This window comes from Mastigoproctus giganteus, chromosome 13, assembly GCF_048544385.1.
Source record: "Mastigoproctus giganteus isolate SK-2022 chromosome 13, ASM4854438v1, whole genome shotgun sequence".
Classification (NCBI taxonomy): Eukaryota; Metazoa; Arthropoda; class Arachnida; order Uropygi; family Thelyphonidae; genus Mastigoproctus; species Mastigoproctus giganteus.
Genome location: NC_143587.1, coordinates 8,076,094 through 8,102,052, shown reverse-complemented (window position 1 = coordinate 8,102,052; position 25,959 = coordinate 8,076,094). Strand labels below are relative to the sequence as shown.

Here is a 25,959-nt window from a genome sequence, read left to right as displayed (position 1 = left end):
AGAGTCATTTCTTTTACTTTAATACATTATAACAGAATTTATTTAATTTTACCAAATTGATATTTAATTTACGTTCAATTATCTGGAAAATTTTGCTATCCAGAAGAGGTCTGACATTAATTATTCCGGATAACTGATGCTCTATGGTAATTCTTTAAAATCTATTTGTCCATTGTTCTTTTAGTATTCTCAGAATGAATTGCAATGGTTGAAAAGTATCCACTTTTCAGCTAATATTCCATTATTAGCATTATGGATTGCATTATTTATGCCAATAAATAATGCAATCCATGAATCCTGAAGTCTTGGGGAAGAGAGTCAGGCTCGTGAGCCATGCATTGGAAGCTATTTTATCTATGTGGTCTTGATGGAGGTCGTTGTAGAGTCTACTATGGAGTGTCTTCTTTGCCTGTCTTTCTAGCTTCATTTGTTATATCTGTGTGGGAGGGAACTGGGACTCCTTGCTTACAGCGAGCTGCTTGTCTATCTTCTTTATGGCCTGGTAGGGTGCTGCTATGTTTTTCTGGATATAATCCTTCAAGATGGCTATTGTTGTCTTCTGTTGATCAATGAGGTCTGTTAGGACCTTTCCTCCTATTCACGCTATTCTCAATCTCTCCAGGGTCTGGTCATGATATTCTTGACCTTGATAGTGGTACCCCAATTCAGCTTCTAGGAAGTTTGTCACTGTCGGATTGACTTTGTATATCTTCGTCTCTATTGGCCAGCTATGAGGCACAGAGTCAAAGGTATTGCGTAATCGATGTAGGTCATGTACAGATTGCAGTGCTTCTTGTAGGCTTGCTCTATAACTGTGGCATCAATGGTTAATTGCTCTTTACATGTCTGATATCTTCTTAGTTATGTAGCTGGTCAGGATCTTGTACATCGTTGGGAGACAGGTGTGATCGGCCTGTATTTCACCAGGTTTCTTGTATCTTGGTCTTTAGCCTTCATTATTATTATTATTATCCTCATCAGAAACATATCGTTTTGTTATTAACTCTTTTAGCCAGAGAATTCTTTTCTCTAAAGAAGAAATAGAGAGAAAAGAATCTATCCAGCTGACCTTTCAATTTTCCCAGGATGACAGCCTGGGAAAATTGAAAGGTCAGCTGGATAGGACGCTACGTGAAGAGGGAGTCAAACAGGTATTTTATTTTATTTTATTATTTTGTCTGGTGCAGCAAATGTCATGGGCTTCCTTGCACCATATGCTAATGCTAATATTAATTCAACGGCATTTACGTCTGAATGGTAAGGAGGCAAACATAACACACTAAATCCATGAACTATTAACAAATCATCTAAGTAAATTTTTAATATAATGGTTAAACTAATAACTATGCTGTCAGCATTTGCTGTCCTATTTTCTTGAAGTAAATGTATTAAACATTTCCCTTTTAAAATCATATGAACGGATGCATTATCAATTCTTAGAAAACACCATTAACTGGCATATTTGGAAATAAGCTAATTATATATATTTTTTAACATTATAATACAGTAGACTGCCGAAATAACAGCAATCCAAATAATGGAGCATTTGAGCTAACGGTACATTGCGACTGGTGGCAAAAAAAGAAAACGGCAAGCCACGTGATTACTGTATTTGTTTAAGTTTGCCGTTTTGAAAGCAAATTCTGTACTGATATCATGGATTATATGCTGTTTTACATTTATTTTAAATTAAAAACCTCTCATATGGCTCCTGTTAATAAACCTCATACAGAGAACAAAAGAACAACATTACAGCTTAGCAACAAACTTGATATGATAACAGAAAATAGAACGAGAGTGAGGAGTGTATTAATGGCTGAATATGACAGTGGAACTTCAATGTTATATTTATGTTTTTTATGTGCAGTTAATAAAATTACATTCTTAATCTCACTATTTCTTATTTATCTCATTATTTTTGCATTAAATATATTAAAAATAAAACTTTCTAGAAAATGGAAAAATCAAAATATCTTGAATCCCCGAAAGTGCCGTTACTCTGAAAGTCTACTGTACAACTAAGAATTTAGGTAATAACAGCTCTAATAGATGTATGAATCCTATATGATAAGTTTAACTTAATGATAGCAGAAAACATTAAAAGAAATTAACTGAAAAATAAAATTTTATCTTGTCACAACTGGATGGAAGACACATGCACCTATTTTTTCCAGGATAATATCTTTCAGTTTCTTTCTGCAAGTACAAACTTGTCAGGCAATATTTGTATATCTATTAGAGGTTAATTACTCAAATTCTTGGAATCATTCAACATTGAATCTTGGAGGTGATTATCCTAAATTATAATAATCACTGTGCAGAGTTAATTTTGAAATAATGTTTTAGAAAGAACTGAGCAAAAGAGCATACTTGCTGAGATTATTCTGTTTCTTCTATAGCTAATATTTGATTAATATCAAAATTTGTAAGATAAGATGTAATGCCACTAACATTCCAATGACTAAGATTTACTCTCTCTCTCTCTCTCTCTCTCTCTCTCTCTCTCTCTCTCTCTCTCTCTCTCTCTCTTGCCAGTTAATGATTGATTAATGCTAAAGCTGAAGTGAATAACAAATGACAAAACTAATGTCAGCAAAATAAATTCTTTGAAAATAATAAGCAATTTTTATACAAGTTTTAGAATCTATCCAGTTAATCTCATTGATAATCCTCTGATTTTTGGTTTACCTTACACCGTACATATTTGATAAATCCCATTCTTATCCAAAGCGGCACATTTATGAGCCATGGGTATGAGCCGTCTTGGGGCTCATACAACTGTGAACCTTTGTTTTCTGCTATTTGCAATGGACTTTTGTCTGTACTGTCATTAGTTAAGAGTTTAACAATTGTATGACAACTGTTAAAGTATGCTGCTCTTTTATCTTAAAACCTTGTGATAACAGAACCTAATATAATTAGTCCATCCACCTAAAACCTAATAATTTAAAAATTCTTCTTAGGTTCATGGCAACTTCCTTGAACCCTTAACCTGAAATATATTTGTCATGATATGAAATCAGTAATTGTTTGCAGCATTGTGTTCGATATTGAAAAAAAAAAATAAATAAAATAAAATAAATAAATAATAATAATAAAATAATAAAAACAAATGAATAAATAAATAAAAATTTAATAAACTAATAGGCACACGAACACACTACTACTACATATGATAATGTCAGAATGTTTAATATGAGAAAAAAATTTCCAAATTCTTTTAGCTTTGGACAGGCCCCCTTACCAATTCTGGGTTCAGCAACCAGATCAGTAAGATTGCTCAGAATCAAAGAGTTTACTTTACTTTCTTTGAAAGAAGAATAGGTCCCCCCCCCTCCATATTCTGAGATTTGTTACCAATTGGACTGCTGAATGCAACCTTTTTGGAGTCCAGGGAAAATAGCACACAACTGCATCTCACAACAACAACATTCAGATGACACAAGGTGTCATCTGAACCATAATGCCCATAATATATATATAAAAATATTAATAAAAGAAAAGAAATAAAGGGCACTGTTTTGGAGGACTACAGGAGTCACTTCAGTTTTGCATTTCATGTACGCTGGTGGTTGGGTGTGCTGTTTTGTAAACCTGTTACAGGCAATAAGGTATATGTTTTTATATGTATTTAACAGCACAACCTTATGTGCTTCTCTGTTTATTATTTCTTATGTGCTTATGTTTACTAGGAGTTTCTTTGACATAGAAAACGAATATAAAAAAGGAAGTGACTATTAATATGGAATAAGAACTGATCATTTGGTCATGACTGTTGTTTGCTACTGGTTTATTCCAGAAATAAAAAAAAAAGAAAAACAGAAATTCTGCATTGGATATTGTTTTGCTTAATGGAACAATTTCAGGAAAGTTATTCAAAAGGAGCTAAGATTTTTTTTTTTTTTTTTTGCATTATTTTCTGAGTTTTTCATTAGGATTCAAGCTACTAAAGGAGATTCCAATTTGTGAAAAAAAGTTCTGGAATGTGGCTACCTTACATAACCATGTCAAACTGTTTCAAGAAATATTTCACATTTTGATGTTTGTTTAATGTGTCGAGATAACAATGTATTTTATTATGCAAGGTGTTTAAACCACCTGTAAAAAGAAATATGTATTGGTTAATTAAATGATTACCAATTCTCATTTAATCATACTGATTGAATTCCTTTATTTTAGGTTGTTTAAATTGGCTAAAATTTGTTTTGTTTTGTTTTGTTTTGTTGTGTGTGTGTGTGTGTGTTGTGTTGTGTTGTGTGTGTGTGTGTAAGGTGGAAAATTTAATGTAATCCTTTTGCCAAATACATCTTGTTCTTATTTGCTAACTGTTTCTGTTAGACCAGACAAAAAAAAGTATTAGAGCCAAGAATCTGTGTTTCTAATTGTTGATTCTAGGGAAATCCATTTCAGCCAAAGTTTGGTTTACTAAATTAAAACATTAAAAATTTCTTATCCAAACTTTCTTATCCAAATTTTGATTAGAGCAGTTGAATGATTTGAACCTTGGCAATCTGAACTGTTCAATGCAGACATATTGCCTCACCTTACATTACTAGATGGGTTATATCATTTTTATTTCAGAATGAGATGTAAAGTGAGATGCTGTATAGCTTTAACATAGTTAGGGAAGGACGTTAGATGGTTGTTATCCATTAAGAATTATTAATATGTATAATTAACCACTCTTATACCATGTGGAGTTATTAATATATATTTTATTTAAGCATAGCCTAAACTAATATATACAATTTGGTAACGTTTCAGGTATCTTGCCTATACCGATCATCAGACCGTGCTGCTGATTGTCCCCATTCTCTTTGGATCTGAGGGAACAGTCTGATGATGGGTATCGGCAAGATACCTGAAACGTTACCCAATTGTATATATTAGTTTAGGCTATGCTTAAATAAAATATATATTAATAACACCGCATGGTATAAGAGTGACTAATTAAACATATTAATAATTCTGTATAGCTTTATTTCTGGGAGTCCATCACTGATAACTCAAAGTAACAGAGTTCCAAAACAAAATACTGACCTTAATAAGGAATTAAATTCGTTATAAATAACACACACACACATACAAAGATAGACTGAGAAGGAAAGCAATGATGACACCTTTCAGCCCGTCCCCTATTTTGGCTACCCTTAGATTTAACAATCTATATTTCTTCCCTCCCCCCTTTATACAACTATGGCCCAGAAGAAGTCAAAGTGGTCTTCAAAATCAGCTTAATTCCCCCCACCTAAACTTTATCTTATCTTATATAATATTAATTTTACTTAAAACTTGTAAAAAAAAATTTTTCCCACAATACACATTCTGATGTTATCACATGGAGTAGTGAATGTACTCTTACTACCTGAATAATTCCAATTATACTCTTAAAAGATTTTTATTCAAAATAAAATAGGTCTCTTAGAATAATACTTCAGGTTAAGAGTTATGTGATTTAGTTTTCGAAGTAGCTCTTTAAATTGTTGACAACTATTGGAGATAAAATTGAACAATCTCTACAATCAGGAGTGGTTAGGGGATGAAGGGAAAAATACCTAGTTTGAGATTTGAAAAGTTTAGTGTTGCTAAACTTCACTTTTATTATTATTCACTTTTTTATTCTTCATCTAGAATATGTTTATTCTGAAAACTCCAGTAACAACAAATGCATTTGACTGATTTCTGAACAGAAATTGTTAGAAGCTTATTTTTTGGGTGTTTTCCTACAAAATTCAATGGCTCAAACAACAAAACTTTTTCACCCGAGAAAGGAAGCTTGTTTTCTGAACAATACAGTAGACTGTCAGAATAATGGCACCTTCGGGGATTCAAGGTGAAATTATTTCGATTTTTCTGTTATCTAGAAAGTTTTATTTTTAATGTATTTAATGCAGAAATAATGAGGCCAAATAAGAAATAGAGATATTAAGAATGCAATTTTATTAACTGCACATAAAAAAAACATATACATGTTGACAATCCAATGTTATATTCTGCCATTAATATACTTCTGCTTGTTCTATTTTCTTTATTATATCAAGTTTAGTCTGCACAGTAACGTCACCGGTCTCCCCACATTAGGTGGAAAAGTCCCAGGTTCAAATCCTGTTGATGACGCGAGGAACTTTTATAGGCTTTTTTCACTCCATGGCTGAGTTAGTGGGTCTTGAGTGTAGATAGCAAGGCTTTCCCCCCAGAAACTGGGGTTTTTTCGTCCAGCAAAACAGGCAAATCGAGCAGAGAACACAGCAGTTTACAGACATAATACACATGGGTGTATGATTAACATTCTGGGTGACCCTAATGTAATAGTTTGGATTATATCAAGTTTGTCACTAAGCTTCAATGTTGTTCTTCATTTCTTCTCTGTATGAGGTTTATTAACTTTAGGAGCCATAGTGAGAGGTTTTTAATTTAAAATAAATGTAACAGCAGTATAATCCATGATATCAGGACAGAATTCATTTTGAAAATGGCGAGGGTAAACAAATGCAGTAATCATGTGACTTGCCGTTTTCTTTTTTCGGCACTGCAAGACATCTGCACTGTATGTATACATCTGATCTCAATGTGCCATCATTTCGACAGTCTACTGCAGTAAGAACAGTCCACTACTTTGAACAGAACAAAAGTAGATTTAACAGAGATGTGTCAAACCACATCTATGTTAAAATGTCTTAATGACCTCCTATTCCAGAAGAAATCCTTATTTATCATTCATTAGATATATAATCCATTTTTCAGCTTATATTCAGCCATACAGGACCACAGCTTTGATTTTTGTTATGGAAGAAACTGATTACAGTAATCCTTCAATTTGTTGCTGCGTGATTTTTTGATTATATATAAAAAAAAAAAAAAAAAAAAAAAAAAGAAGAAGAAAAAAGTTTTATTTTCAAATAACATAAAAATGTTTTTTTTTTTGCCGACACATCCCACAATCTGAAGGAGATAAAAATGAGGAAACAAATAAAAACAGAGATAGCAATCCCAACAATCTCTCTCAAAGCAAATTTCTGCAATTTTACATATTCATTCTGTAGCCATCCCTTTTCAAAGTAAATTTATGTCCTCTTATGTGTCACCAAAGCACAACTTGAGTGTTTATCACAGCAAGACAGCATTAAAGGAGCAATGGATTTAGATTAAAAACTAGATGTATTACCAAGCATAATTTTGGGAACTTGCCTCTTAAATAAAAAAAATAATAAATAAATAACTAAATTACAAGACCCATTGAAAGGTACTGCATATAATTCACAAAAATTTGTATAAAACTTGATTTAGTGAAATATTACTACTGAGAAAATTATATAAAGTGCCTCTCATGTCAGAGAAGTTCAATAAGATCCAAGTTCACTTCAATTGCAACCTTCTAAATTAAACATGAATAACATTTTGTCACTTCTTCTCTACAGACATAGATAAAGAGACTTTTTTTTTTTTTTTTTTTTTGGAATTAGTAGCCTATGCCAAAGATTGTTACAACTCAATAAAAATCTACAAAAGAAAACGTAAAATGCAAAAAAAGCATAACTTAAAAAAACACCCTTCAAATATCACTAAAATAATAATAAAACTAATTATATAAATTCTTAATAAACCTTAAAGGTCACTGATACTCACTGTCAAATCTTCCAATATTTCTCTTTTCTTTTCCTCAGATAATTTGCGTTTTTTAGAAGATAAGCTCCGATATGACTTGAGAGAAATCTGTTTATCCTCGCCAATATATCCTCGGCAATTTTCTGATTCACAATGGCATTTCTGTGCTTCTTTACTAAAGGGAAAAAAATATTTAAGTGGATTGATAATCTTTTATTTGTGCAAGGCTGCTAAAGACAATACTGTCTCTGCACACAATCCTCTCTAAATGGGTGCAGAGGCAAACAAGATTGTTGCATTACTAATACCACTTAATTGAAGTGATATTAGTAATGCACAATGATGCAAGGAAGCAAGCTTAAACAACATCATCTAAAAAAAAAAAAACACTTAACCTCATCTGTTCATTTCCTCTAATAATTTGTCTAATTATTGTTTCTTAAATTTATTTAAAGTATCCACCTGCACAGTCCTCCATGACAGCATAGTGGTTTCAACACATTTCATTTGTTTAGAATAGACTGAGTTTAAGTCCAGTTGATAACTGAATGAATCTGTAAAGTCCTCTTCAATCAAGTTTTAGCTGATCTTAGGCAGAGAGAGTTTTGCCACATGAATTATTTTGGGTTTTTCGGCCTATACTACATGCATATTGGCCACTTCTACAGCCACACATATATGGATATGTGTTACACTCAGAAATTGTTATAATAAATGATAACACTCATATCCATGTCAGTTTTTCCCAACAATCTCTCTCAAAACAAATTTCTGCAATTTTACATATTCATTCTGTAGCCATCCCTTTTCAAAGTAAATTTATGTCCTCTTATGTGTCACCAAAGCCAGAGTTAAGATGCCACCACATTTAAGTTATTATATCCATTAAGGCCTTACACACTTTCAATTAAGTCTCCTCACAGGTACCTAGTTTTCAGACAATGAAAACATAACCACTGCCTTTACAATGGGACAGTCCCCTTTTGTCCCATTGATAAGGCACACTCCACAGGACAATCTCCTTGTCCTTGCTGGCAAAATTCCTGTATATCCTGTATTGACAGAACAAGATGAGGCATCCTAGCAGCCTGTCTGCAATTACTCCCTGGATCTTTTTCATTCTCCACTACCTAGAGTAACCCCAGAATAGCATACCACCTGTGTGATACCATACAGATGGGCTGAAAAGTAGTAATTGAGTTTTAACATTGAAAAATGTGCAAGGTACTGCATACAGGATTGTTTCCAATATCTCAGGTTAAACCTCCTAATTGCCACTTCTCAGACTATCTGGCTAATTTTATATTTTAGGTCTTGTTTTATACTCTGATTTCCCTTATTAACCACCAACTTTTGTAAAATCTGTAAACTTTAAATTTGATACATCTTCACCAATACCGTTAATAAATACAGAAAACAATAATGAGTCCAGGGGGAGGACTTTACTAATAACATTAATCCAAGAAGACCAGTGCATAAGGCCTTAAAAAGTTTAGGTAAACTAAATGCTGATAAGCATTTTTATGCTTTCTGAGATAATGAAGGAACATATATTTATATTGGAAAAAGGATGGCTGCAGAACAGATGTGCAGAAGTTTGCATTGCCAAAGAGTAATTTCAACTTGGAATAAATGTCCTCCTGTCATTGAAATTAGTGATATTCCAGAATTATTAGAAAAAATTTTTAAAATCAAAGGCAAAAAATAAGGCTCTTGTAGTTGTTGGCATATATTCAGTAATTATCAAAGGTGATGGGAGAGTGCAATTAACTATTAAGGTTGATTATGAGGAAATTTTTGGACTTGGAAGCAATTCCTTTGGAATGGAGAAGTGCCAATATACTGACAATACATAAAACCAGTTCTGTGAGCAAAGCAGGGGAAAATCAAGGAGCAAAGATCAAGAGTGCAATAGAAAAACATTTTAACAGAAACTGAATTCTGAAGGATACACACAACATTGTTTTGTTAAGGGAAAATGTTTAATTTTGTTAGCTATTTTCACACAGTTGCTCATGAGCTGGACGTAGGAAGTAATTTTGACATAATTTTGATTTTAATAAAACATTCAACTCAGTCCTGCATAAGGTTATTGTATATGCTGGAATTTGTTAGGGGTCACAAGCAAGATTTTTAGGAGTCTCAGGGTGGCTGCAGGGTAGGAGGCAGAGGGCTGTGATTAATAGTTGCCAATCAGATTGGCTTAGAATTATCATTTCTGGGAACCACTGTTGTTTCGATTTTCTTAAATGATATCATTGAAGAGATGGAGGGGCATGATGTCAATATCTGCAGTGCCCAGTGTCCAATGCTACTTCTGGGCAACTTGGATGGGCTTTAAGGATGGTCAGAAAAGTGGCAGCTATGATTTAATGCAGAAAAATGCAAGGTGATATACTCAGGAAACAGCAATCCCAAAATAAGCTATACACTTTGTGGTGTTCAATTAAAAACAGTAGAGGAAGAAAGGGATTTGGGAGTGGTGATAATATGGGTGGCCAGAAGGATCATGATGTCTTCTCAGTGATTTAATGAACGTTTGCTTGTAGAAATAAGGAGGTCAAAATCTCACCGTATAAAGCAATTATAAGTTTAAAAAGACATCAAGCTTCTTGAAATGGTCGAAATATGGGAAACTAAAAAAAGACTCAACTATTTGATGATATAAACTAAAGGAGACTTTAAGGAGACTGTAAATATGTAGGCCACATAGCTTGGTAAACTGGTGATTCAGAGGAGGCATGGCTGATGTTAGGCCCTGAGAAGAAATAGAAAAATGAATGAAAGCAAAATTTTGTATGATTTGTAGGAAATTGCTAAGACATTGCACTGTTAATTACTGGAATAAGTTACCTCTGTGTATAGCTGAACAGTTACCCACACAAGAAGGTAGTTCTGAATTTTTATTTATTTATTTTTATTGTTATCTGGCTGGTGCAAAAAAAGTCTGAGGTTTCCTTTCTATAAGAATATACAATTTTAAAATGCTTTAACAAATTTAAAACTGAATTTTATTACTAAATATTCATTGTTTCTTCTCTTAGAGTACACAAACCATTGAAAAAACAATGTTTTAAAATACATATAAAAAACTTAGAATGAGTGAATAAAAATGTCACCTGCTATTTTCAGAACATAAAACTGATGTAGAAGAAAGTAATTTTTCACAGTAAGGTATTTATCCGAATAACAAAATGCATAATTTCAGAAAATCTTAGAATAAAAAAGTCCAGATGTAAATAAATAAATAATTAGATAGAGCCTAAACTATTAGGAAAAAGACTGCAAGCAATTTAAAAAATATCAAATAAAATTAAATACTAGATATTCAGAGTTACTGCAATAACTATAAAATTTCACTTTATAGTTTGTAAGAAATCTTACCCATAACGCTGAAATTGATAATCAAACGTTAACTCTTCTCCACCTTTTACATAACACCTTGTAAAGAACCCAATTCTCAACTCTCCATTTACTGTCCACTGTGGGGAGAGGCAGAAAAAAATAAAAAAAAATAATAATAATAAACATTGTATAAACTATACAAGCCAAAAAAAGTTCCTATTTTTTACCAAAAAGATATTATTTCCTTCTAAGAATTAACAGAATACACTAACTTTATATTACAATAGTTGTAACAAGTCTCATATTTCTTCTCAAAATGAATTAATCAGATACCTTAAGAACAGTTGCATTTAAATAAAAAGTATAATTTCAATGCCATCAAAATGACTAAGCATGAAGTAATGGTTGCCAATTGCGGTGACATCCCTTAACTGAAATGTTAATACAAAAGTACATTTGTCATTATTTGGTTTAATAGATTCAAAATTTTACCTAGTTGGTGTTTAGAAAGCAACCATTTAAAAAATATTCAGAGGTGATTTTTGTACTTCTTTAAATCTTATGTGAATCATGGCTGTGCTTGCTGCATTGTTGAGAGAAAGACTAATAGTACATGCAGTGATCTTATGTAGCAAGCACCGGATTAACTAGCAACAGTCATGTTTTCTTGTGGAAAAATGGAATGCAATGCAGTTCACTTTTCTAGAAAGTGATGCAAAGAAAGAAAAGTTTGAAACAAATGGAATAAAACCAAGCACACGTTAAATGCCATAGTCAAAGAAGAGAGTTTAAAGGGTCTTCAGCTTTATAACATTGTCTGGGAATAGCATAGTGTATTTGGGCTTAGTGTATTAGCTGATTCTGAAGGATATGAAAACCATCAGAGGAAAGATGGCTTTCTTGAGTTGTCTGAAAACTGAGACTACTGTCATTAACTTGGTAGAAAAGTAATGCTCTTCAAGAATCTGGTTGTAAATATTAAGAAGTTCAAGAATTAATGAATGAATGAATGAATGAATGCACTTAAGCTTTCAAAGGAGGAATTAATAGTATTCATGATATTCAGAGATTCCATCCTCACACATGGTCAGAGAACTTGAAAGGGCATTAAGGAATGATGTTCTGAAATGTAAAAAGTATTAACAGAATGAAGAGAAGCAAAGGAATGGAAATAGACTTCCATGGCCATGAAAGGAGAATCTATGTGATGTCAATGAAAAAGTGATTAATAAGGTCAGCTATGTTAGAATCATAAAGGAGACTGGAACCATCAGGTTTCAATAATTGAAGGTTGCTCTTAAAACTGAAAATGCAATCCTGTCCTCAAGGTCTTCTCACAGTTTTCACTTCTTATGAAGGTCCCATTTCCCCAATAGGGATACACTAAGTGTAGGAGTCCACTAGCTCTTAGAATGAGATGTAGGTCTGATGGTGAACAGCAAATTAGAATAACAAAGACACCCCAGATAAGACATTCCAGATCTGTGATCCTTCTTGTAGTTAGCTTCGCTGGTGTGTTAAAAACCACTTTATGATTTTGAAGAGATTTAGATTACCATCAGTCGACTGGGCTAGCCGGGTGGGTAAAGTGCCTGCCTGGCAACCCAAAGGTCGCGGGTTCGAATCCCGCCTCGGGCTTGGATCAAAGTACTGCAAAAACCTTGGGAGGTTCATTATGGCCACAGAAACCGATGCGCCAACAACTACCAAATAAAAAAATAAATAAATATTTAAAATAAAAAAAAAGATTATCATCAGATGGATTTAAATAGCTAGACTGAAGTATCTTGTAGCTTTAGAATCAACAATGTAGCCCCAATACTGGCTGCATAGTTGTAGGCAGCAGGTGACAGATCTATAGGAGTATATGAACCTTCACGGTAATGCAATTTTGTTGCAACAGGATTTTTGATGCAAAACTTTATGAGACTAATAACACTAGCCAATAAAAAATATTTTTTGTCATACCTCCTCAATGAAAATATGCAACTCTGGAGGAAATAAATGCCCTGATTCCAAAAATCACCATAAAAAGTCTTTATCATGTCTACATCAAAAGATGTACCAATGTTTAATGTTAAAATAAAGGCATATATGCAAATAATTCAAGTTTGTAATACAAGTGTAAAAAAATATTATATGTTCTCTATAACTCATTTAACTTAGGAAAAAATAACATAAATCATTGCGAAATATTTCAGTAATATATAATGAACATACCTGTAATTTTCTTTAAAAATGTTTGTTACTAATGGATTTTCTCTTGTATTCCTGCTTACTTTCTCTCTCTCACAAGGAACCAGCAGTAACCCATCATCATTACAGGATCCCAGCAACCTTGGTACCATTTTTCCATCATGGAAATATCTTGATGAAACTGCTCCCCTTGTTCTTCATTCACATCTCCCAGATTTTTTGAGGAAAAATTTGAGATGGGAATGAAGAAAATGAATTTTCAACGACATTTGACAGCCCATGTTTTTTTTAGCGCTCGAGTAAATTAGACATCATTTCATAGTTTCCTTCTTTCCTATTACCCAAAAAACCATGTACTACTACTACTACCATCTTAAATGATCGCCAAGCTGCCAAAAGGTCTTTCAGGAATTTCCTAATTTGGGGTCCTATGAAAATTTCTTCCTTAAGTTTGGCATTGATAAATTAGGAAACCTTCTCAAGTACGCGAATCTGTTACATCCTTTATCTAATCCCTTCACAAAATTTTTCAAGAACCTTCTTTGACTGCACTAAAGGAATACATTTTACATTACATTACATTGTCCTGATATGAACTCGTCCTGCTTGTCAGTGTTGCACAACATAATGTTCTTCTGTCGCACGGCTGTCCTACAAACACAAAAGATGACAATATTTTGTGAAACCCCCCCCCCCTGCTAACCAATTACCTTAAGGTCACTGCATATGTTCCAACCATAATCTTTGTATTTTATAGCATGTAGAACCTTAGACATGCTTTCATGGCTTTCTTTAAATCGAACTGAATGAAACACAGGAACTGATGGAAATTTGTTGCCATTATGAAGCAAAACTGCTTTTAAACTTAATTTTGAGGCATCTATGAATAAACACCATTCATCTGACTTATGCACGACACCTAGTCTTTCAGAAGTCCAATAATGCAAAAACACGTGCTGTCCTCTGTAGCAAAATATTTTGAAAACTTTTCATGTCTTTTTCAAAACACTGAAAACTTTGTTCCTGCTGCATATTCCACTGCTGTAACCTAAAACCTAACAATTCAGCTTGTTCTTTCAGCAAATTAAGTCTCAAACCAAATCATTCAACTCATCTTTTTGATTAAATGTACCTCACTACATGAACGTACTGGCTAATAGTCGACATCTTGTGAAGTGGTAGGAGGGCCCTCTAGAGTAGGAGGGTGTGGCCCTCCTACTCTTGAGGGGCTGTTTATGTTTGGAGGATAGATTTACAACCCTGAGAACACGTCACTATCAGTTAATACTTGGAAAACCTTGGCACAGCCCACAAAAATCCTCACCAATAAAGCTGTGTGCTTTCTTCAAATTTTAAATTGTTGCATTGGGATTTGAACCTAAGAACCATAGTCAGAAGTCTGATTATGTTTATCACAAGAAAACAGAGGCCAGAATTGATTACTGGAATTAAGAGAATTAGCTTATATCTGTTAAAATAAATCAGTATGTCATACATTACTGGTGCCTCCGTAGTCGAGTGGTCAGGAGTGGGAGTGCAGTAGCACATGCTCCTTGAGTAGACCAAGGTTCAAGCCCCTGACTGCTAAATATGGTTGATCTGCCAAACCACACTGGGCCAGCATGGCAGATTATGGTCCTCTTCCCTCAACATGAATTGTTGAGAAGGCTTCCATCTTGCAGCGAGTTGATAATGGCTGCAGTTTACTTTTTTTTTTTTTTTTTTAACATTACTGGCTAGATTATGCAAAATTGACACTTTGGTGAAATGTACCTCCCTCTATATTTAATAACTGTGATGAGATGAGAAACTATCATGGTGATTTCTGAAATCTACTCATAAAAATCGGTTAAAAACAGCATTTAAGTTCTTGGAGGTAAAGATCATGTTGGCTAATGTAATTTGTGTGATAGTGGAACAAGAGCATATCAAGTCTTCTATTTTAAACACATAATGAGAACTTACTTAATTTTCTCAGGAAAACAACGGAAACAGATCCTCCCACCCATGAAAACCCCAAACACAAACAGTATTAAAGCCTATAGTATGTACTTGGTACCATGTATGGACTGAAGGCTGAAAAGACAGAGTATATTTCTTGACATTAAACTTGAATTTTTGTAGACTGTAATTTTAGGGAAATACATGAAGGAAAGCTGTTCCAGAAAACAGAAGCAGAAAGGATAAATAAGGGCTCATTGTTTGGTTCAGTGAGTTTGGAATTCGATAAATGGATGCTGATTGCTTGTGGCAAAAGAAATCAAACAACGAGCAGTACCATAACCATTTATATTTGTGACTCTCCACACTCCTACACGAGCGTGGAGAGTCAGGAGTATAGATGATTCGGTACAGCCACCTGTACTCCTTCAGATAAGATTTGGCTAAAAGTAGTCATTATAATGTAAGAAACCAAGTCTGCTAACAGTGATCATAGCAACATAAAATAAAAAAATTAAAAAAACAAAACAAAACACATTTATCTATGTTGATGTAACCATCAAAGTGATGAGGAGATATAGAGAAAAACATAAGTGGTCAGTTCTTGCAATGGAACAGAGAGTACTAGAATGCTGTCCCAGTTCATCAGTAATGTCATGACATATTAAAAACATGGCAACACAGCAGCACAAAATCATATTTAACAATGTTCTTGTTTGACATTAATCTTAGCATTGTCTCATGGCTTTTTATGTATAGTACTGCCCGGCCCCCCTCATATTTTCCTATATAGGTCCTGTCCTGTTGTGTTTATTTGCTTGGAATGTCTAGCTAAAAAAGGTCCCTGTAGTGGTGGTTGGCAGCATTGCCCTAATTGATTCTAAGAGAATCATATGAATTCAATCTGAATTAATACTTAAATAATCTTGAGGCATTTTACTGCATTCTTCAAATTGGGAGATAGAAGATGCTCATGTTGCATATTTACTACCTTCACTTACTTCAATCAATGTACATCAACTTCATTGATTACTCAATACCGTATTTCCAGACATTCAATTCCCTGATCTTACTATTGTTGCAGACAACTAATAAATAACAAGTTGAACTCAGATCTGCAAAGATTCAACACAACTGTATTGCCTTTTAACGGCATGACTAGTTTTGATCTTGAGTATCACTGTCATATTCTACTCAAAATCACAATCCTACATGGAGCTCTTGTTTACTTCTGATATTGTTGTAAGACAAGATACTCCACCCTTTCAGTCTGATCACAACCCTCTTATTTTTTTGGGTTCACTCTTCTATCAAACATTCCAACTCATCATCTATTTGTAAATCTACATACAACTTCAGGAAGGGTAACTGGAATTTTATAAGCAGCCTTGGAAATCTATCTCCAATTTTCAAGCATATCTAACAATATGAACTATTTAATACATTTGCTCCCTTTTATCTTTGAAAAGTGCCGAAACAAGTAGGCACTGCTTTTTAGTAAATGGATTTCATCTGTGAAGAATCATCACTCAAAGTAATGCCAGCATCTGTTGTTTGTAGTGCTTGCATCTGTTGTTTGTAAGTGGTAAACAGATGATTCAGGAATCATCTGTTTACCACTTACATTACTCAGTCACTCGGTGTTTACTTTAATCTCAAAACTGTTATTGTCAGAAGAATATCACCTCGCAGGTGCCTAAGTCTCCAGATTAGGCACCTGCGAGATGATCTGATTGAGGTGTATAAAGCTTTGAATGGTTTGAGCATGCTCAATGCTGATGGGATTCTTCCTCTTGCTCAGAATAATCGCCGAGAGGGCATAAATTCAAATTGAGGAAAGACACTTGTAGGATAGATGTGCGGAAATTTGCCTTTAGCCAGTGGGTGGTTGATTGCTGGAACAAACTTCCATCTGTTGTAGAAGTTGATAGCTTAAACAGATTCAAGGCAGAACTAGACAAACATTTGGAGCAGATGGGTGAAATGAGAAGGGATATGTGTGGTTTTTTTTTTTTTTTTTTTTTTGGCTGATGCTATACAAGCTTGCTTTCTTGCATCATGGGCCCTTGCTAATGCTAATATATGTATACTACAATCAGAATTTAAAAAAACTAAAAACTTTTTTTTTCCCCCTCAAGAAAAAAAAATTAATATGGCCACATTGTCGGGTAACGTGTGCCTTTTTGGAGCACAAGCACTGCTGGATTTGTGACAGGAATCAAGGTATGCTAAAACAACAAGACAGAAAGGCAGTTGGGCTGAGGAGTGGCAATTGAAGTTTATCACTGAATGATAATGCTGAATGATAAATGCAATAATCCCAGAACATACCAATTAGGGGTTACCACACTTAGGGAAGGAAAAAGGCATAGGGTAATTGCACAGTCCAATATAAACTTCTCTGAGTGGAAGGCTGATTGGGCAACTTGTGGGGTTTTATCAATGATACACAGGAATTTTTCTAACAGAGAACAGGAAGGTGATTATCTTGTTGTATAAGGCAATGGTAGACTGCATAAAGGTTTGGAAGCCACAAGGCAGAGACTGCAAATCTGTTGGAACAGGTGCAGAGATGAGCAACAAAATTATTCAGGGGCACAAAAGGATATTCTTACCAAGTAAGACCTCAATTCTGCAAACTGCAGCCACTGGAAGGCACCTGCAAATAAGGAGATAAATTTAAATTGAAAAAAAAAAAAAAAAAAAAAAAAGGATGGTTATGGGATAGATGTGTGAAAATTAGCTTAGCTTTCAGCCAGAGTAAATGATTTATTAAACAAACTTCCACCTGGTGTTGTGAAGTCAGTAGATTGAATAAATTTAAGGAAGAATTATACAAATTATTAGAGTGAATATACAGGTTTTTTTGTTTTTTTTTATGCACCTAGAGGTGACATCACTGACTAGTGCAGCATGGATAGTGTGTGTCAGTTCATCAGTACACACTGAAAGGGAAAAGGCAAGAACTTGACAGTTTAAAAGGGGGATGATTTGTGATGCTAGGAGGTGGGGCCAGCACTCAGCAATTGCAAGCACAGTCAGCTGTTCAAGTGAAGATGTGGCAGAATGAAGGACACACAGCCACCCAACATGCCAGGACGAGATGACCATCCTGGCTGACAGTCGGTGGTGGTTCGCATGTGCCGTCTCTGGGACAATCTGTTGTCCCAGACAGCACATGACAACAGATGGCTCACAATTCCTCAATTAATGGCAGTCTACAGCCAGGGCACACAGAGTAATGGCACCTCCGTAGCCAGGTGGGAAGGAGCAGCAGTACGTAGCACACGTTTCTTGATTAGACCGGGGTTCGAGCCCGTCACCACCAAATACGGAGGATGCAGAAAGGTCAGGGAATGACCACCGCATATCCCGGCGCAATATGGCCTTAGTTGCTAATGCTCCTAAAAACCAAATAACAAACAAAAAAACAAAACACAGAGTAATGTTTCCAAGCATTCCATCCAGCAAACACTTGTGGATAGGCCTATACAGCACGTAACCTGCTCATGTGCACATAATGACCAAAAATCACCTCCACTTGGAGTGGGCATGGGAGCACCATTCATTAAAACTGAACAACTGGTCTGAGGAATCAAGCTTCCAGCTCCATTATGCTGATAGCTGTGCATATTCAACAGCAAACAAGTCAACAGTAGCAACCAGACTGCACAGCTGGACAAAAAGAAGCTGGAAGCAGTGATACATATCGTGGTTTGGGGGTGTTTTCATGGACATCACTGAGTCCCCATTCCCACTGAACACACCCTCACTACCAGGTCCTAACTCGACATTGTTTTGGCGCAAGTTTTTGCCAACATTGTGACCATGTATCCAGATGGCACTGGACTCGTTCAAGAAAACAATGCACCATGTCATAAGGCCCACATTATGCAGGAATGGTTTGAGGATCATGTCCAAGCATTTCCTCTACTCCCCTGGTTGCCAAATTTCCACAACATCAATCCAAATGAACAATGGCGGGGTTGTGGTGGAATGTGATATTCACCAGTCCATGCCAGTGCCAAACTCCAGGACAGCCTTCTGTCCAACTGGTCCAAGATACCTGAAGACTCCTGCAATCTCGTGGAGTTGATTACAGCGGTGCAGGCAGTTATCACGGTGAAAGGCAGCCCTATACACTAACAGGTAGGTGGTCATAAGGTTTTGGCTAATGAATATATAATAAGGGGGGGGAAATGGGAAAAACATATAGGCAGGATGGAAAATAACAGGTAGGCAAAAATATTAAAGAACTGGAGACCCATAAGAAATACGAAGTAAAGGAAGACCAAGAAGAATATGGAAAGATGAGGTAACCTAAACCCAACAAATAATATTCTGAATAGGAAAATAGTCAGAATAATATATAAAATATTCTCAGGGCCAGATTAAGAGGATCATGGGACCATACCTTTTGCCCAAGTTGTAACTCAAAGGATATGTTAGGAAATCAAGAATTTAACTTATTACTGCATAATACTTTTAGCACTAAATTACAACTCATAAAACAATATATTAATGAATTCAAATGAAAGAATTTTCTTCTTTTATTAAAAAAAAAATCTAGTTTAATTTATTTTTAAATCTATAGGCTTGAATACACTACTCAAAACATTGTCACCAGAAGTGTAATAACCAGGAATTTTGACAACTATGGCCATATATAAGCCAAGAAAAGCTTCAGCTTTCATAAAATAATTAAAATTAAGTTATATATGCTTTTGAATTAATTAAAACAGTAATGAAATTATTATCCACAGGATGAATTTTTAGAAAACAAAGAGTTTTATGAATAATTTAGATAATAATATATAAATCAATTAAATATAGGACTTTTGCTAGCAGGGATAAGGTGATTATCCCTGACCATTGCCTTATGGTCAGGCCACATTTTGAGTACTGCATACAGGTCTGGAGGCCTCATTTTAGGAAGGATGTACAGAAGGAATGGTGTTCTGGTATGGTGTAGAGAAGGGCAACCAGATTGGTGAAGGGAACAAAAGGGTATTCTTGCCAAGAAAGGCTTCAGTTATGCAAACTGCAGTATCTGGAGACTGGCACCTGTGAGGTGATCTGATTGGGGTGTTTAAGGCTTTGATTAGCTTGAGCAAACTCAATGCTAGTCGGATCCTTTTTCTTGCTCAGACTATTCACATAAGGGGGCATAAATTCAGATTGAGGAAGGATAATTGCAGAACAGATGTGTGGAAGTTTGCCTTCAGCCAAATGGGGTGATTGATTGCTGAAACAAACTGCCATCAGTTATTGTGAAAGTGGATAGGTTGAATAAATTCAAGGCAGAACTAGACAAACTATTGGAGGGAATGGATAGGTGAATTTTTTTTTGGCGGATGCTGTTTAAGCTTGTTTTCTTGCATCATTTGCCATTATTAATACTAAATACTAATAAATTATAAATTCAGTTCTTCAAAGTTTTTAATCAATTGGCACTATGATGAATCCACGCTTATAACACCTCTCTGTCAATGCTAAAAGAAACAGTTGTAAAATTTGATAATAATGACTATGGATAATTTGTATAACAATTGAATATAACTGCCATTTAAATAAACTTAAACTAACATTTTAATATGTAACTTTATATGATTGGCTGCTCCAAACTGATCATTATTTCATCTTATCTAAGTTGGTCTAAGTGTTGATTCAACATCTACTCTATGTTGGCCTCAACACTAGGCATTGTAAAGCTTGAGTATCTTTTCAGTCATGGGTTTCAGGCACCACCTGGAAAAGGTAGTGCCTGAAAAAGAGTCAGAGCAAAAAGTGGAGATACTGATGAACCTTCAATGATTAAGCTAGCTTCGGAATTTAGCAGCTGAATTCAGCCCTACGAATACCTGTGCTAGTTACAACATTTGCTGCCTTTATGGCAGCAAACATTTAAAATTTTTAAAATGGCTCTAGCAGTAATGCATTGCAACACATGAACAGCCAACCAATGGGTGCCAGAAATGCATTGCTATTGTTCACAGACAGGGCCCACAGTTTTATTTGTTCTTTGTATGTGTTGGCATTAGTTAATGTACATGAATAAACTTTTTATAAAATTTTAAGTTCTGATCTGAGAACCAGCAGAAAAGCTAGCTTCTGAAAAACTTTAAATTTTCAACCATTATTTACAAATTTTGAAATGCTGGGAATGTCGGAATGCTGATTTTTTTTTAACATTCTGAAAATTATGGCACACGGAATGGGTTGTTGTTGTTGTTGTTGTTGTATTTGAGGTTTTTTGGCACAAGGGCCTCTTGGGCCATATTGCTTTTTTTTTTTTTTTTTTTTTTTTGTAGTTATTGGCGCATCGGCTTCTGTGGCCATAGTGCACCTCCCAAGGTTTTTTGCAGTACTTTGATCCAAGCCCGAGGCGGGATTCGAACCCGCGACCTTTGGGTTGCCAGGCAGGCGCTTTACCCACCCAGCTAGCCCGGTCGGCGGCCATATTGCGCCTGTTCATGGTTTGGGTATCACTGATTTCACGTTATGATTAGATGCTGTTATATAAGTTTATGCATTTTAAATACTTAAACAGATCCTCGAAATTTGCTTCCTTAACAAGAATATGTGATAAGGTTAAGGGTTCCTGCAAGTTGGAGAGGGAGCTGAAGCTGGAATTTCGGACAGATGAAAGGTGGGGACATTCAATGAGAATATGTTTTATTGTTAGGTGCGAATGGCAAAAAAAGCACTGAGGAGTCGTCTCTCCCAAAAGCAAATGCAGATGAGTTGGATGTGAATGACCGATGCGAAGCCTTGCCAGGATTACTTCTTGTCGCCTGTTTCTTCTAAAACTAGATGTCCACAGTTGAGGCTCTTTTTTTTATCTGGAACAGTTTATTATTGGTTTGAGATTGCCAGAGGTGAGACCATTGTTTCCAACATGTTTTTTTAATAATGGATTTGTAGTCTGTGTATGGAACTTTCAGTTGACTGTAAGATCCAGAGTCGGGATGTTTAGCAGCCTCATCCGCACGATCATTACCTTGGATGCCGACGTGGCCAGGAATCCAGCAGAAGATAACCTTGTAGTTGGCTGTTTGATGGTAAAATAATTTAGACCGGATCTCTTTAAGAACGGGATGAGAGGGAGGAAAGGTAGATTGAAAGGCACTGATTGGACTTAAAGAGTCTGTATATATCAGAGATTGTTTAATATGATATTTGTTTATGTTATCTAGAGCCAGTTTTATTGCAAATAATTCTGCAGTATAGATACTGCATTCAGTGGGAAGAGAGGCAGCTGTTAAGAAAGTGGTGGAAACTGCTGCTGCACCAACAGCCGTATCTGTTTTGGAGCCGTCGGTATAGATATGAACTTTCTCTGAGTTTTCCAAGGAATGCAATTTATGTAGCTGTTGAAAGTTGGTATTTGCCAGGGAGGATTTTCCCCATCTTGAAAAGAAATTGTCACAGAGAGGTATGAATTCAGTCCAGGGAGGTTCAGGAGTAGCAAGGTCTTGGAATATATTCTTAAAGTTAATTTTCCAACTGATCATGAGTTCTTGCAGTCGAATCCCTGCAGGGCGGTTTTCATTAGGTTTATTGTGATATAGCAGGGTGTGTTGAGGATTAAACAGATACTGCCAGCTGGGGTGGGCTGGAGTACTTCCAATCTTTGATGCATAATTTAACAATAACATTTTTCTCCTGAGATGCAGAGGGGATTCGTTTGCCTCAATATACAGGCTGTGAACCGGAGATGTTCTGAAGGCTCCAACAGCTATTCTAAGGGCACTATGCTGGATGGTGTTCAGACGTAATAGAGAACTTTTCCTGGCAGAGTCGTAGACAGGTGCTCCATAATCCAAGCGCGATCTTATTAAAGCTCTATAAAGATGTAGGAGAGAGCTTCTGTCAGCACCCCAGGACATAGCGGAGACAGCTCTTAGGATATTCAGTTTTTTAAGACAAGTATTCCAGAGGTACACCATATGGGAAGCAAAATTAAGTTTATTATCTAGATTTAACCCCAACAGACGGAAATTGTTAGTGACTGGAATCAGGCTGTTGTTTAAAAATATTTCTGGATCCGGATGTAGTTTCCGTTTTTTACAGAAATGAATAGCAGTGGACTTCTTTTCTGCTAGAGAATAACCATTCCGCAATGCCCATGATTCTATTCTAGCTATAGCAATTTGAAGTTGCCTTTCGATGGTGTTCATAGTCTGGGATTGAGTAGAGATAATGAGGTCATCAGCAAACATGTACGATTGTACTGTATTTGGTACATCCCTTGTCATGTTGGTGATTCTTATTGCAAATAATGTTGGACTCAGAATGGAACCCTGTGGTACACCTTCCTCTTGTTCAAATGTTTTGGATAAATTATTCATGTATCTGACCTGAAAAGTTCTATGGGGTAGATGACCTCTCAAGCCAAAAGAGTTAGATCTTTAAGAACACCATACCGCCAGGTGGTATCAAAGGCTTTCTGAATATCTAGATTAATCATCACCAGATGCTGTCCCCTTATGAAGGCATTACGTATATTTGACTCTGCTTTTATCATTATGTCTAAGGTGGAACGGTTTTTCCGAAAACCGTACTGATTACTATTTAGCAAGTTGTTAGTTTCCAGGAACCAGATTAACCGCCTGTGAACCATTTTTTCCAGGACTTTGCCTAAACAATTGGTCAGTGAAATTGGCCTATAGTTATGTGGAAAGGAACGATCCTTTCCGGGCTTTGGGAAGGCTAGAACTATTGAGTGACACCAGGAAACTGGGTAAGCATTTTCTAAGAATATTCGGTTGTAATAGTTTAACAATGATCTTTTTGCTCTGTCGTTCAGTTGTTTTAACATTATATAGTAGATCCCATCTGGACCAGCAGCGCTATTTGATGTTTTATTGAGCGCTCCAAAAAGTTCTGTTAATGTGAATGGCTGGTTATATGGATGTGAAATTCTCGTGGAAAAATTAATCTTATGCTGCTCTGCAGTTTTTTTAATTTGCTGAAAGGTTGGTTTGTAGGAGGCTATTGCTGATATGCTAGCGAATGATTCCGCTAAGGCATTTGCTATTTCTCCCGGGGATGACAACTCTTTCCCTTCCCAGTTTAGTATTGTGGCTGGGGACTGAATGTATTTGCCATTTAGTGTTTGTATTTTTCTCCAGATAATTCTACTGTCTGTATCCTTGTTTATGCTCGAGGAAAAGCTAATCCAGGCATCTTTCTTTGCTTTTCGTCTTATTTGGCGGAACTGAGCTTTGAGTCTTTTGAAGTTAATTAGATTGGTAGTTGTGGGAAATTTACGAAATAAGTTCCAAGCTCTATTTTTGTACTGTTTGGCTTGTGTGCAATCTTGATTCCACCAGTAATTACTATGTTTCCGTTTCCCCGGGAAAGATTTTGGTATTGCGGAGGTAGCAGCTTGTAATATTTGTTTAGTTACATGTTCTGTGACATTGTCTATGGGTTGAGATTGAATTATTTTATTGTCTAACTGCACGTGGGTTGCATATTCATACCAGCCTGCCCTACGAAATTTCCAAGTGGAGCGACGTAGTGAAGGAGAGTTTGCCCGTGCTTGCAGAGAATCGGAAGGTGATCACTGTTTAGTGGATTTTCAAGAACCGACCACTCCATAATAGTATATAAGGAAGGAGAACAGATTGACAGGTCTATTGCACTCATGGATCCTGTCGAAAAATGAATATAGGTAGGTTCACCAGTGTTCAGAAGGGTAAGTTGATAAGAGTCCAGAAGGGATTCTATTAACTTGCCTCTCTTGTCAATTGTTGGAGATCCCCACATCGAATTATGAGCATTAAAGTCTCCAAGTAAGCAGAAAGGAGACGGTAGCTGTTCTATTAGTTTTTCTAGGTCATCTGAAGAAAATGAGAAATTAGGAGGAATATATATAGATGCTATTGTAAGAGTGATGCCAATTTCAATGCGCACTGCCACTACTTCAAAAGGAGTCTGAAGAGCAATATGTTTGGAGGGTACGTTGTTTCTTATAAGAACCGCCACTCCTCCACGGGCTGGAGAGTCGATATTTCTATCTCTTCTAAAGATAGAGTAATTTTTTATACTAGGACACACTTGTGAATTTAAATAAGTTTCCTGTAGGGATATGCCTGCTGGATCATAACGGTGGATGAGATCGCATATATCATCTTTTGTACTGCGAAACCCTCTACAATTCCACTGAAGAATTGTTTCCATTAGGCGGTTTTGTTGGTTGTTTTTGTTTCTGACTGCTTTTTAGTTGTGACTTGTTTGCATCGATCCGATTTTCCTTTGTCTTTCTTTGGAAAGTAGGGACGTGTTACGTCCATCTCATCAGTCGCATGAAGTTCTAATATGGCATCTTCTGGGTCATTGTGCTGGTCAATATCCATTCTGGTTGAATTTGGTGGTTTCAGTACCATGGTTTCTGTCACTTTTTGTTTTGCTGTTGGGTTTACATTAGCTGGAATGGTAATTGGGGTATTACTGGCTTGTTCAATTTTTTGTTGCGAAGGACATTGTTTGGGGGCAGAGAGCATGGAGCGTGCCCAATTAGCGATAGACATATTTGGGGGAACGGCAACATCTGTTTGTGTACCTGTTGACTGAAATTGTTTAGCAGCCGTTGCATATGTACGTTTTGTATCTGTTTTTAGTATTTGCCTTCTCGCCTCTGGATATGTCACTTTATTCTCAATTTTATATCTCTGGATTTTTTTTCCTTGCTTCCAAAGTTTGCAACTTTTGGAAAAAGCTGGGTGATCACCCTTACAGTTTGGGCAAACAGAAGTCGTAGCAGTGCATTCAGTTTGATTGTGCTCCTTCGATCCACAAATTGGACATACTGACTCACCTCGACATGCAGTTTGGGAGTGTCCATATCTTTGGCACTTGTAACAC

The 25,959-nt window shown here is 35.7% G+C and overlaps 1 protein-coding gene across 1 annotated transcript in view; it reads right to left on the bottom strand.

The window, feature by feature from the left end:
• The window catches only part of Set2 (SET domain containing 2), a 434,699-nt gene that overhangs the window by 227,335 nt on the left and 181,405 nt on the right, over positions 1 to 25,959 (bottom strand). Inside the window, exons 7-8 of the mRNA XM_090387799.1 lie at positions 10,990 to 11,087; positions 7,627 to 7,780 (exon numbers count right to left, since the gene is read on the bottom strand). Coding sequence (XP_090243925.1) covers positions 7,627 to 7,780; positions 10,990 to 11,087 — 252 coding nt within the window. The remainder of the gene's footprint in view (positions 1 to 7,626; positions 7,781 to 10,989; positions 11,088 to 25,959) is intronic.